This window comes from Peromyscus eremicus, chromosome 1 (genome assembly GCF_949786415.1).
Source record: "Peromyscus eremicus chromosome 1, PerEre_H2_v1, whole genome shotgun sequence".
NCBI lineage: Eukaryota > Metazoa > Chordata > Mammalia > Rodentia > Cricetidae > Peromyscus > Peromyscus eremicus.
This window is the reverse complement of record NC_081416.1, coordinates 5,034,840-5,049,452: the sequence shown is the minus strand read 5'-3', so window position 1 is coordinate 5,049,452 and position 14,613 is coordinate 5,034,840. Positions and strand designations below refer to the sequence as shown.

General features: G+C 42.1%; 1 protein-coding gene across 1 annotated transcript in view; it reads left to right on the top strand.

Moving 5' to 3' along the window:
• Nhlrc2 (NHL repeat containing 2) overlaps positions 1-14,613 on the top strand; it is a 53,135-nt gene that overhangs the window by 1,675 nt on the left and 36,847 nt on the right. The window contains exon 2 of the mRNA XM_059256253.1: positions 5,623-5,775. Coding sequence (XP_059112236.1) covers positions 5,623-5,775 — 153 coding nt within the window. The remainder of the gene's footprint in view (positions 1-5,622; positions 5,776-14,613) is intronic.

The following is a 14,613-nucleotide window of genomic DNA, read 5'->3' as shown; positions in this document are numbered from 1 at the left end:
AACTAAGTCCTTGTTCCTTCTGTTAGCTTTTTGCTTTTGAACACATTATTTGATTTCTCCAGGTCTTGGTTTTTTTCCCTTGTAAAGTGAAACTAATATTTACTTTTCAGGATTATTATGTGGAGGTAACTCAGGCAAATTCTTAGGAAACAGGGAGACTAAGTTGGCCATTTATTGTATTCACTGTAATCATTGCTGCTTAAAATACATTGTTATCATTTAAATCTGTGAACACCTAGTACAGTAACTTAAATATGATAACTGTCTGTGTCCTCAACAAATCACCCTTAACAGTCTTTATTTATTAAATATAACTGTTTCTGTGTCCTCAACAAATCACCCTTAACAGTTTTTATTTATTTATTAAATATGATAACTGTCTCTGTGTCCTCAACAAATCACCCTTAACAGTTTTTAATTTTAATTTTTTTATTTTTTGGTTTTTCGAGACAGGGTTTCTCTGTGTAGCTTTGGTGCCTTTCCTGGATCTTGCTCTGTAGACCAGGCTGGCCTTGAACTCACAGAGATCCGCTTGGGTCTACCTCCCTAGTGCTGAGATTAAAGGTGTGTGCCACCACCCTGCTCACCCTTAACGATTTATAGAGACAGATTCTTAAATTTCTTGCAAGTGGGATGTGAAATACACATTAATTAGTAGGTGTAATTAATAGTTTTGTGTCATCAATTAGGTATATAGCTAATACTTAACAAAAGGACTAATTAAGTGTTCACTGAGCTCTGAAACCTTTAGAGTATTTGGTGGAAGTACTAAGTTGATTGGAGATAATCTTTCCTAGAATTGCGTTATAATGGGGTAACTGTGGTCTTCGATATTGGCAGGCCTCCCTGCTGCCTTAGTCTCCGTGTACGTCTGCTTTCAGGGACATAGTTAATCACCTCAAAACATTAAATGGAAAATTCCAGAAGTAAACTCATCCTAAGTTTTAAATTGTACGTTGTTCTGAGTAGCACGATGAAACTGTGTGCCTCTCTCCTGTGTCCTCTCCAGGGTGTAAGTCATCCTTCTGTTCATGACGCTAACCAACCCTGTCTACATCTCCACCTTGTATGTGCTACTCACCGTTAGTCTTTTAGTAGTTGTCTTGGTTTTCAGAAGAATGTAGCAGAACCGCTCAAGTAACCCTTATTTCACTTAATGGCTCCAAAATTCAGGAGTAATGATCTTGTTTCTGGGCTATGCCACAAAGAATCCATGAAGTTCCTCCTTTAAGTGTAAAGGGGAATTTCTTGACTCTATAAAGAACAACCACCTGCCGTGGTTCTGAGCTCTATAGTAAGAACGGATTTTACTCATCACATTGTGAACAGGGAAGGGAACTGCACAGTTTTGCTGCATCCCCTCTAGCTGTGAGAGTGGCTTAGGGAATGCAGTATGTGAAGATGCAGAGGTCTACTGAGCAGGTCAGGTACCCACTGAAAGGATCTGAGGTCTACTGAGCAGGGTCAGGTACCCACTGAAAGGGTCTGATGTCTACTCAGCAGGGTCAGGCACCCACTGAAAGGGTCTGAGGTCTACTGAGCAGGGTCAGGTACCCACTGAAAGGGTCTGACGTCTACTGAGTAGGGTCAGGTACCCACTGAAAGGATCTGAGGTCTATTGAACAGGGTCAGGTACCCACTGAAAGGATCTGAGGTCTACTGAGCAGGTCAGGTACCCATGAAAGGGTCTGAGGTCTACTGAGCAGGGTCAGGTACCCACTGAAAGGGTCTGATGTCTACTGAGCAGGGTCACGTACCCACTGAAAGGATCTGAGGTCTACTGAGCAGGGTCAGGTACCCACTGAAAGGGTCTGAGGTCTACTGAGCAGGTCAAGTACCCATTGAAAGGATCTGAGGTCCACTGACCAGGTTCAGGTACCCACTGAAAGGCTCTGATGTCTACTGAGCAGGGTCAGGTACCCACTGAAAGGATCTGAGGTCTACTGAGCAGGGTCAGGTACCCACTTAAAGGATCTGAGGTCTACTGAGCAGGGTCAGGTACCCACTGAAAGGATCTGAGGTCTACTGAGCAGGGTCAGGTACCCACTGAAAGGGTCTGACGTCTACTGAGCAGGGTCAGGTACCCACTGAAAGGGTCTGACGTCTACTGAGCAGGGTCAGGTACCCACTGAAAGGGTCTGACGTCTACTGAGCAGGGTCAGGTACCCACTGAAAGGATCTGAGGTCTACTGAGCAGGGTCAGGTACCCACTGAAAGGGTCTAATGTCTACTCAGCAGGGTCAGGTACCCATTGAAAGGATCTGAGGTCTACTCAGCAGGGTCAGGTACCCATTGAAAGGATCTGAGGTCTACTGAGCAGGGTCAGGTACCCACTGAAAGGGTCTAATGTCTACTCAGCAGGGTCAGGTACCCATTGAAAGGATCTGAGGTCTACTCAGCAGGGTCAGGTACCCACTGAAAGGATCTGAGGTCTACTGAGCAAGGTCAGGTACCCACTGAAAGGATCTGAGGTCTACTGAGCAGGGTCAGGTACCCACTGAAAGGATCTGAGGTCTACTGACCAGGTTCAGGTACCCACTGAAAGGATCTGAGGTCTACTGAGCAAGGTCAGGTACTCACTGAAAGGATCTGAGGTCTACTGACCATGTCAGGTACCCACTGAAAGGGTCTGACGTCTACTGAGCAGGGTCACGTACCCACTGAAAGGATCTGAGGTCTACTGAGCAGGGTCAGGTACCCACTGAAAGGGTCTGAGGTCTACTGAGCAGGTCAAGTACCCATTGAAAGGATCTGAGGTCCACTGACCAGGTTCAGGTACCCACTGAAAGGCTCTGATGTCTACTGAGCAGGGTCAGGTACCCACTGAAAGGATCTGAGGTCTACTGAGCAGGGTCAGGTACCCACTGAAAGGATCTGAGGTCTACTGAGCAGGGTCAGGTACCCACTGAAAGGGTCTGACGTCTACTGAGCAGGGTCAGGTACCCACTGAAAGGATCTGAGGTCTACTGAGCAGGGTCAGGTACCCACTGAAAGGGTCTGACGTCTACTGAGCAGGGTCAGGTACCCACTGAAAGGGTCTGACGTCTACTGAGCAGGGTCAGGTACCCACTGAAAGGATCTGAGGTCTACTGAGCAGGGTCAGGTACCCACTGAAAGGGTCTAATGTCTACTCAGCAGGGTCAGGTACCCATTGAAAGGATCTGAGGTCTACTCAGCAGGGTCAGGTACCCATTGAAAGGATCTGAGGTCTACTCAGCAGGGTCAGGTACCCACTGAAAGGGTCTAATGTCTACTCAGCAGGGTCAGGTACCCATTGAAAGGATCTGAGGTCTACTCAGCAGGGTCAGGTACCCACTGAAAGGATCTGAGGTCTACTGAGCAAGGTCAGGTACCCACTGAAAGGATCTGAGGTCTACTGAGCAGGGTCAGGTACCCACTGAAAGGATCTGAGGTCTACTGACCAGGTTCAGGTACCCACTGAAAGGATCTGAGGTCTACTGAGCAAGGTCAGGTACTCACTGAAAGGATCTGAGGTCTACTGACCAGGTCAGGTATCCACTGAAAGGATCTGAGGTCTACTGAGCAGGGTCAGGTACGCACTGAAAGGATCTGAGGTCTACTGAGCAGGTCAGGTACCCACTGAAAGGATCTGAGGTCTACTGAGCAGGGTCAGGTACCCACTGAAAGGGTCTGAGGTCTACTGAGCAGGGTCAGGTACCCACTGAAAGGGTCTGACGTCTACTGAGCAGGTCAGGTGCCCACTGAAAGGATCTGAAGTCTACTGAGCAGGGTCAGGTACGCACTGAAAGGATCTGAGGTCTACTGAGCAGGGTCAGGTACCCACTGAAAGGGTCTGAGGTCTACTGAGCAGGGTCAGGCACCCACTGAAAGGATCTGAGGTCTACTGAGCAAGGTCAGGTACTCACTGAAAGGATCTGAGGTCTACTGACCAGGTTCAGGTACCCACTGAAAGGATCTGAGGTCTACTGAGCAAGGTCAGGTACTCACTGAAAGGATCTGAGGTCTACTGAGCAGGTCAGGTACCCACTGAAAGGATCTGAGGTCTACTGAGCAGGTCAGGTACCCACTGAAAGGATCTGAGGTCTACTGAGCAGGGTCAGGTACCCACTGAAAGGGTCTGAGGTCTACTGAGCAGGGTCAGGTACCCACTGAAAGGGTCTGAGGTCTACTGAGCAGGGTCAGGTACCCACTGAAAGGATCTGAGGTCTACTGAGCAGGGTCAGGTACCCACTGAAAGGGTCTGAGGTCTACTGAGCAGGGTCAGGTACCCACTGAAAGGGTCTGAGGTCTACTGAGCAGGGTCACGTACCCACTGAAAGGGTCTGAGGTCTACTGAGCAGGGTCACGTACCCACTGAAAGGGTCTGAGGTCTACTGAGCAGGGTCAGGTACCCACTGAAAGGATCTGAGGTCTACTGAGCAGGGTCAGGTACCCACTGAAAGGATCTGAGGTCAGTCTACCATTGACAGATGGGACTGCTGTGTCTGTTTCCTATCCAGCTATAGCTTTTAGTTCCTTTAAACTATTTCTGTCTACTTTGAGGTATAATTAATATTTCAATAGCTGTATTTATTTACTTATAAGCAATAAATGTCCTTTTTTCTTAAATGAGTTAAATGGGGGTACTATACTTTTTAATTTAACAAAATCTTCATAGTATAGAGTTAAAATTTTGTGTCTGTGTCAACTAATTATAAATTCTGTGTTAAAAACTACAAATTTTAAGTACCTATTTTTCTTTGAAGGGAAGGGGACAGGATCTTCATCAATGTTAATGTTTCTTTTAACTTTGCATTTAAAATATTTTGTTTTATATTTTGGGTTTTATCCAACTCTAGAACATGGTAACTTCTCCTTTGTAAGATTAAGTATTTTTTTTACTCTTCTACATATCATAATCTTTTTGAAATCTGCTTTTTAAACTTCACCTTGGTTTTCAGTATCCCCTTTATACTTAATTACGCATGCAATTAGATTTTTAAAATAATTCTTATTTCCTCTTGTTTTTGCTTGAGTCTGTTGATTTTATTCACTTCCCCCAGACTATTACACTATTTCTGAAAGAATTTAGTACTTTGTTTGTTTGTTTGTTTTTACCACATTTGCAGATTGCCTCATAATAGCAGATTTTCCATTCTCGACCTGCTACCAGCCCTCCTGTCTGTCCATCTCTGAGCTTTTAATCTCCATGTAGTTGCCTAGTTGACCTTTTTCATTAAATCATACATACCTACATTGTTACAATCATGAAGATGTTCTCTTACTTATTAATAGAAAAGAGACCCAGGTAGAAACAGAATAATAAATTCAAATGCCACAGACTTTAACTACTGCTATCATCTCTTACAGTGTTGGACTGGCGGTGGTGGCGCACGCCCTTAATCCCAACACTCGGGAGGCAGAGCCAGGCCTCTGTGAGTTCAAGGCCAGCCTGGGCTACAGAGCGAGATCCAGGACAGGCACCAAAACTACACAGAGAAACCCTGTCTCAAAAAAACAAAATAAAATAAAAGTGTTTGACTGTTTATACTCATCTTAGGGGGAAAAAAGATTCACATTTTAATGGACAGTTTAGGTAAATTACTCCTTTTTCTTTCTTGTTTTCTTTAATCGTTGTAATTTATGTTTTGTGAATTCCAGGATTAGAATGGCTGAACACAGAAGAGCCTCTTTCTATTTACAAGGATCTGTGTGGAAAAGTGGTTGTCCTGGATTTCTTCACATACTGCTGCATTAACTGTATTCACCTGTTGCCTGATCTCCACGCCCTAGAGCGCAGATTCTCCGATCAAGGTAGCTGCTTTTGATTCATTTCTCACAGACTTGTACTTAAGCACTGGAGCAGTGGCTCCTTTGCTCCGATGGGGATGGGAATGACCGTTTGGCAAGACTAGTGCTTCTAGGTGTGATTCTAATCTGTGAGCAGGACTGACGCCCTGTCTCCCTGTGCTTTTCAGTGTTGAGATGAGGTCTCGCTGTGTAGCCCGGCGGCATCGGGTTGGCCCTCCATCTCTGGAGCCCATGCTTTGCCTCCCAGCTGCCATTAGCCTGTGCCTGATTTCCGTGTGTTTTTCCATGAGGGGTAAACTTAGTGATAATGGTTTGCTTATTTGAGAACTAGAATTTAGAATTCAGGTTTTGTCTGAAGGTTTGAGCCTAATTTACTTTCTTCATGATGAGATATTTAGAAAAGTCTTTTTCTATCCCAGGCTTAACTAAATTTGTTCTGTGAAAAAAGTGAGACATCTGGCCCCAATCTTATACTCTTCTCAGTGTGATGATACAAAGGTTTAAATTACTTAGCAGGAAATGTCATTAGTCTTCTGACGTGAATCACAGTGGAATGCAAAATACTTTTTCTTTGACCTTGTGTCATTAAAAAATGATTTGTTACAGTTAATGTTTCCAAAGCACACTAGGAAATCCTCTTACAGCATTAAAGCTTTGGGAGGTAGGAAAGATTATACTTGGAGTTTGCTGTCCAAGTTGGGAAGTAATCAGGCTTTTTTGTTGACTCTTTTTCAAAATAACAGGAGAATAAACTTAATAAAATGGTTTCATTGTGTTAAGTTTAAACGCATATGCTTGGCATCTACATGAAAGAGATAGGGTGGCCGATCTTCTGACTAGATGTTGGGGTAGACCATGTGTGTGCACAGATGCCAATAGCTTAGATGTGGTTGGACAAGACTGCTGACAGAATCTAAAATACAAACAAAGAGTTAGATGCTTTAACTATATATATTCTGCTTTTAAAATACTAACCAAAAGATGTGCAAATGACTAACTCATCCAAGGTTGATGTGTATAGATTAAAGAACTGTGTTATTATGTCCTAGGTGGTATGTGCCTGTGTTTCTTATTCAAGAAGCACATTTATTGAGCATGCTATGAATGTTTTTAGGAAATGTGTAACAAATCTGAATAAGAAGCATTAAGGTGGCAAAATCATTATTTTATAAAATTAATGTATGTAAATTTTTTAAGCCTTATGGACCTCTCTCACCAAAGAGTAGTAACTCACTTTGCCTGTGACACTTTGAAAAGAGTTGCCAGTGGAACAGAACTGACCTAAAACTTTAAGCAATAGTGCGTGTGAAATTGAAAATGGGCAGTAGGATATACCTGACTGAGAAAGTATAAGGTAAGCAAGCATAGATTCCAGAAAAGGTAGGATTCTTGGTCTAAGAACAAGAACAGGTTGAATGTGGCAAGGCTTGTGATAAAAATAAAAAGAGACAAGGGCTGGAGAGATGGCTCAGTGGTTAAAAGCACTGGGTACTCTTCCAGAGATCTTGAGTTCAATTCCCAGCAACCACATGGTGGTTCAAAACCATCTCTAATAGATTCTGATGCCCTCTTCTGACATGCAGGTGTACATGCAGACAGAGGACTCAGACATTAAATAAATAAATAAATAAATAAATAAATATTGAAAAGATATAAATATATAAAATGAGACAAAGACCGATAGGTTAAGGCCATGTTATAGAGTACTTTTTTGGGCATTCCTACTAATTCAGCTATCTTCTTCTGGTGAGGATGTGGCAGTGTTGAAGATTGTTTTTTATTTGTTTGTTAGTTTGTTTCAATAGAAGGAGACATAGTAAGATTGTATTTTAGAACAGCACTACATGTTAAGAATCTGAATGTTGACAATTTCCCTATCTAAGGTCACCCCTAAATGATATGTAGTTAGCTTAATTGGTTGATACCATACCCAGAGCAGATTCAATGACCTCCTCTCAAGGGTCTGTGTCCTTTGCCAGTTGATGTGGAATTTTTTTTTCAGTTGATGTGGAATTTTTTTTTCGTTTATATATATATATATATATATATATATATATATATATATACCTCTGAAAAGTAAAATGCTTTGTAAGTAGAAAGAGTTCCAGGAAGATGGAGGAGTAAGAAGCAACAGAAACGTTCTTTTGTAGAAGATTGTACAGACAGAGTCTGTCTAGGGTGGACCTACATTGAAGGCAGAGCTGCTTTTTTCAGCAAATATTTTCAGCAAATGTCACAAGACAATTAAAAACTAATCAAAAAAGACAAGAAAGAGTGGCCTATTCAAATAAAATAAAAACCACAGAGACTGTCCCTTTAAAAGACCAAATGGCAGGTCTATGAGTCTCTAATACAAATGTTAAAGATGCTCAGAGAAGAGCAGAAAATATAGAAAAGACAAAAACATATATGAGAAAAAGGAGATAACAGTAAAGAGATTGGAGAACCATTAGAAAAAAGCACAAAGAAAACTCTGGAACTGAAGACCACATCGGCTGAAGTGAGCATTTGGAGGCAGAGCTTAAAGCTAAGGCTGTAGACCTTGTTGACTATTTTATAAAACCTTTGAAAGAATTAGAGCCTAGGGGACACATGGGGCACCATCAGGTAGGCCATAGGCTTTATGGGGACTTTTAAAGAAGTAATGGCCCAAACCTGCCCTAATTTAATGAAAGACATGAATAGAAATATCCAAGAAGTTTACTGAACTCTTAAGTAGAATGGACTCATAGAGAATTACACCAAGACCAGAGTCAGTGCTGAGAGGCAAGGACAGAGAGAAGTCAGAGCAGAGAGAAGCAGCCCATTGTGTTCAGAGAACTTGGAGAGTGGCAGTCTCCTCAGGTTGTTGGTATTTGACGAGACTGGAGGCTGAAGGCAGTGGCCAGTGTTTTCAGACTCCTACAGAGAAAGACTGTTGTGCAGCATGTTGCAGTTGCAAGTTATGCTTCTCAAGTGGGAGAGAAAGGAAGACATCTAACCCCACAGGCGAAAGTTGAGAGGCCTTCATTAGAGTCCTGCAGGTGAACAAGAAGAGAAGCCACATACTATTTTGAAGCCTGAGAAGAAACAGATGCAATAAGTAAATACATGGTAATTATAAAAACTACGTTATTGTGACAGTGATGTTGTAGCTCGATATCTGCAAGACTTAGTAGACAAATATTATAATAAAAATTCATCTGAAAGCTATTGACAGGTTTGAGGAGAGGAATAGACAAGTCCGTGGTAGTAGTTGAAGAATTCAGTACCCATTCTCAAGAATGAATGCAATCTCCAGACAGAAGTAAGGAAATGAAGGCTTGAAAGACCTGCAGCCTATACTGAACACCCTGACACCATCAAGATAGACAGTGTTTTCAAGTGCACGTGGACCATTTTCTAGAACAGATCATATATTGAAGGACTTGAAAGACCTGCAGCCTATACTGAGCACCCTGACACCATCAGGATAGACAGTGTTTTCAAGTGCATGTGGACCATTTTCTATACTGGACACCCTGACACCATCAGGATAGACAGTGTTTTCAAGTGCATGTGGACCATTTTCTATACTGGACACCCTGACACCATCAGGATAGACAGTGTTTTCAAGTGCACATGGACCATTTTCTATACTGGACACCCTGACACCATCAACATAGATACAGTGTTTTCAAGTGCACGTGGACCATTTTCTAGAACAGATCATATATTGAAGGACTTGAAAGACCTGCAGCCTATACTGAACACCCTGACACCATCAGGATAGACAGTGTTTTCAAGTGCACGTGGACCATTTTCTAGAACAGATCATATATTGAAGGACTTGAAAGACCTGCAGCCTATACTGGACACCCTGACACCATCAGGATAGACAGTGTTTTCAAGTGCACGTGGACCATTTTCTAGAACAGATCATATGTTAGGTCACAGTTTTTTCAGTAGGTTTTAAAAGATAAGATAAAGTATCATCTCTGTTATCAACTAAAGTTAGAAATCAATAGAAGGAAAGCTAGAATGATGAATGGTTTGTGAAAATTAAACATATCTTTAAACACCCAGCAGACCAAAAAGGAGGTCACAAAGAAATTAGAAAAATTAGAAACAAACAAAAATGTATGCATATTAAACTTATAAATACATTTAAAAAAACACACCAACCAAACTTACAGCATGAACTAGAAAAAGAATGTAACTTCTATCAAATTTGCAGAAGGAATGAAACAGTGAAGGTTTGAGCAGAGAGAAACAGAAAAGGTAATAGGAAAATAATAGAAATGAAAAATTGGTTTCTTGACAATATCAATATAATTGACAGTCTAAACTAAAACTAGAAATGCAGATGAAGCTATTACTGATCATTCCATTGAGATAAGGATTATAAGGTCATATATAATTGTATGCCAGTGATGAAAGAGAACTGTCTGAAAACACAGAGCCTACCAAGTATAAACCATGAAGAACCAATAGACCTTCATCTACCGGCTTTAGTCACTGTAGCCAAGACACAGTAACAGCCAAAGTGTTTACTGTGGGATGAATGGAAAGGTGAAAAGGACATGCACTCAGGGGCTGCTAGTCAACCTCAAGCAGGAAGGAAATTTTGACAACTTGGAAGACCCTTGAGTACATGACATCGTGCTAAGTAAAATAAACCAGTTTGTCTGCCCCTGTCTCTGTGTCTTTCTCTTTCCCTCCCCCTCTTTTCTCTCAGAGAACTAGAGTGAGCAAGCAAGTGAGAGAGAGAGAGATTCCACTTACGAGAAGTATCTAGAATAGTCAAAATTATAGAAAGGGGAAGTAAAATGGTGTGGAGAGACTAGTAAGGACTTTCTGTGCAGCGAGTAACTTTCAGAATGTTTTATTTGAGACAGGATCTCATTCTTAGCCCAGACTGGTCTAGAATTCACTGTGTAGCCCAGGCTGGCCTTATGTGCCTGACATTTTCAGTTTTGAAAGATGAAGAGTTCAGAGATGGATGGTGGTTGGGGGTGGTTGTACAACAGTATGAATGTACTTAATACTACACTTAAAAATGGTTAAGGTAAATAACCTATAAGAACACAAAAATGGCTGCATGTGGTGGTGCATGCCTGTAATGCCAGCACTTGGGAAGCTGAGTGTCTTAAGGTTTCTATTGATTGCTGTGAAGAGATACCATGACCATAGTAAAGGAAAACATTTAATTGGGGTGGCTTAGTTTTAGAGGTTTAGTCCATTATCGTCATGGTGGGACATAGTGGCATGTAAGCAGACATGGTGCTGGAGAAGGAGCTGAGAGTTCTATGTCTTGATCCACAGGCAACAGAAAGAGACCATGTTTCACATTGGGCATAGCTTGAACATGTGAGACCTTAAAGCCTGCCTCAACAGTGACACACTTCCTCCAACAAGGCCACACCTAATAGTGCCACTCCCTGTGGGCCAAGCATTCAAACACATGAGTCTATGGAGGCCATACCTATTCAAACCAGTGAGGGAGAAAAGTGAGCAGTTTGAGGACAGCCTGAATTAGAGTGAAATGCCATTTCCAAACGAGGGGTGTGTGTGCTTAACTTCTGTTTTTAAAATTAACTTTTTAGAGACAAATTTGTGCCCCTGTGGGAGAAATTCAGTCTGTTCACTAGCACTGAATCCTACTGACTAGTGGGACCCATTTGCTATATATATATTGACAGTTTATGAGGCAACTATAAACTTGAAACTGGCCATAGGGGAAGTATTTATACCGTGAAAGTCAACAAACACTATAAATCAGAGAATTTTATAAATTGTTTTTTGATCATTCCATCAAATCAAAGAGCTAGTTTCCTAGCATACCCAAATGACTTATTGGTAGACTGTAGATCAGCAGTTCTCAACCTGTGGGTCGCAACCCCTTTGGGGGTCACATATCAGATACCCTGCATATCGGATATCTGCATTACAATTCATAACAGCAAAATTACAGTTATGAAGTAGCAGTGAAATAATTTTATGGTTGGGGGTCACTACAACATGAGGAACTGTATTAAAGGGTCGCAGCATCAGTAAGGTTGAGAACTGCTGCTATAGATTAATTTGTGTTTCTGCATTTGGCTGTTCTGAATATTGTTTGTGGAATAAATTTTTAAGCTTTAGAAACTACTTTGGTAAGTGATCTCAGCCTTTTAATTTCAAAGAAACATTGCTGCAATAATATGCTACTGTATGAAAATCCTGGTAACTCAAGTTTTTTTATATTGTCAGAAGATAATTCAGTTCATATTGAAAAAGGCATATCCAGAAATTATCACATGGAAGTTCAGTAAGCTGTCACCAGATTAAACTTGCTTTCTTGCAGCTAAATGTCCTCCACTATCTGATATTTTTCTGCACATAGTGGAGCAATGCTGCTCCTGTCCTGATGGTCAGTGGCGTATTTTAAATCCAAGCTCACAGCAGAATGAAGAATTGCTCTGTTTCAGACCACTCTTGCCCAGCATGGTGGTGCAACCTGTAATCCCATCACTCAGTTATCAGAGGCCAGAAGATTATAAATTCTAAGCCAGCCTGGACTCCATGGCAAGACCCTGTCTCAAAATACCAGAATAAATAAATAAATGACAGCTTTTCAATTCAGGTTTGCAATAGAGACCAATATCATTTTTATAATAGCATATGAAAAACTACTTTAAACAAACAGTAAATAATGCTTAATTGTAGTGAGTCACTCTAATGCTTAGACATTTTAGAGGATGTAACTGTGCCCTGAGGTCATTTGTCCATAATAATTCAACATATATTTATGTTAAATTGGTAAGTGCCCAAGTGATTCCTACTTGCTATGTGAGAGTTTCTAAGATTTTAGCTTCTTTATGCTATTACCTCAGTATATTGTTATAGAACTCATTTAGGACAATAGCTGTTATCACAGGAAAAGCAGTCTTGATTTATACAAAAGCATTTTCTTAGAAAAAGCTATGCATATTTTAATGTGATTTCCAGGTATATTTAATGTGTAACTGAATCGGATGTTTTGGAGCCTGAATATTTTGTTCTTGTTAGTGAACACTAGTACCTGCCGTGCAGTACGTAGGCCTTATCTGCTGTACACTTGACACACATCTGCAGGGGTGCACCTCTAACTTTACGTGAAACTGAACTCAGAGTAAATTATTTTCAGTTTGAGTCAGTTTCCAGACCACCCTCAATGGTAATTCATGTAAAGGACCAGGTGAGGCCTAGGATTCAGTCGCGTCGCCTTTGTGGCTCCAGGTGACTACAGTGGAAGAGCACAAGCCAGGTCAGGGAGAGGAGCTCGGAAGGGGCAGCCGTGGAGACCATTGTAAGGTGTCAGCCACTCCTGGTGGGGACTTGACACACTGCCGACCAGGGAGCACATTACCAATCGATAGGTTCACCTCACGGTTTATACTGGAGGTGCTCACTGGGGCAGCTTCTTTTCTGTGGCATATTCCAGAATGCTAGACTCCAGAGAGAAACGTTTACTTGGAGTAAATCACGTGGTTTATACACAGTTTAGACATGGTGAGCCACTCTACCTGTGCTGGAAAGGGTGAGAGCCCTCCCAAATCCAGATGCTAGGCGAGAACTCTTCTACATGGGCCTTTCAGGAAATCAGGTCTGCTGTGTTCACTCTTGTCTGTATGTATTTTATATTCTTCTCCCACAACCCATCTATTTATTATTCTATGTTCTTAAATAGTTAAGCTCTTGTGAAAATATTGGTCATTTTTTGGCACATTTTCAGAGGTTTAGTCTGACCAAGTGTTGTAGAATATTGTTTTAAGATGTGTTACTTTTGTTTATGCTCTGGAACATTTGTTTAATGATGCGAAGATGTGTTAAATTTGTTTGATTAACTAAAATTCACCTGCAGTCAGGAGGCTGAGTCAGCAATTAGCTGACAGGCGGTGGTAGGGAGGAGTCGGGGAGAAGAGCTTTTAAGTGGGGGCTGGGAGAAGGAGGAGGGCTTTTGGGGAGATGGCACAATCAAGGAGAGGAGGTGAGCCTCTCTGAGGAGCAGAATTCCACCTCAAGCTTTGAATTTTGAGTTCTTCAGAGGGACAGAGATTTAGATAAGTTCCCTTGGTAGCTTTGAAAGAGTGGGTGCCTGAGGGAACAGAACCCCTCAGGCTGGGGCCTTGCAGCAGAGCTGTAGCAGCGGAGTTGCAGTTACTGATTACGACAACCGTGGCTAAAAGGAAGCAACCAGAAGGACAGCACAAGAACCTAGTGACTTTTTTGTCTTTGTGGTTTGCTTCTGATCTCTGCCTCAATTTAATCTTCAGTGGTTTTGATTTCAGTCTTTCCACTGCTTTAAGTACAAACACCTACTGTCCGTGTCTTCTGCCATGGCTCCCTCCTCCCTGTGTTTCAGCCTCCCTAGCTTTGCCTGTGTGGTGGGTGGGGGTGGCCCATGTGCTTGTGAATAGAGGCCAGAGGTTGACCTCAGGTATCTTCCTCAGCCTCTCTCATTTTTGGAGACAAGGTTCTCTTGGTGAAGCTGGAGCTCACAGCTAGACTGGCTGGCCAGAAGCCCTGGGGTCTGCCGGCCTCTCTCTCCAGTGCTGTGATTACGGGGCCTCTGTGCTCTACCTTTACATGGTGCTGGGGATCCGAAGTCACATCTCCTACCTGTGAGCAGCGCTCTGCCAGCTGAGCTGTCCCTTAGCCCTCTTGCTTTTTAACACTGTTACCATGTCGTCCCTGTGCCTGGGGAGAGTCTCCTTTGTATGTAGTAAAGCTATGCTTGCCATTTAGGCTGCAGGGTTTACTTTTGTTAATGTCTTCAAAAAGCCCTCAGATATTTTCAGTCCTTGTATTTGACTAGATTATTGTGTAGACTATTACTGAACTACACTTTCTGTTATAGTA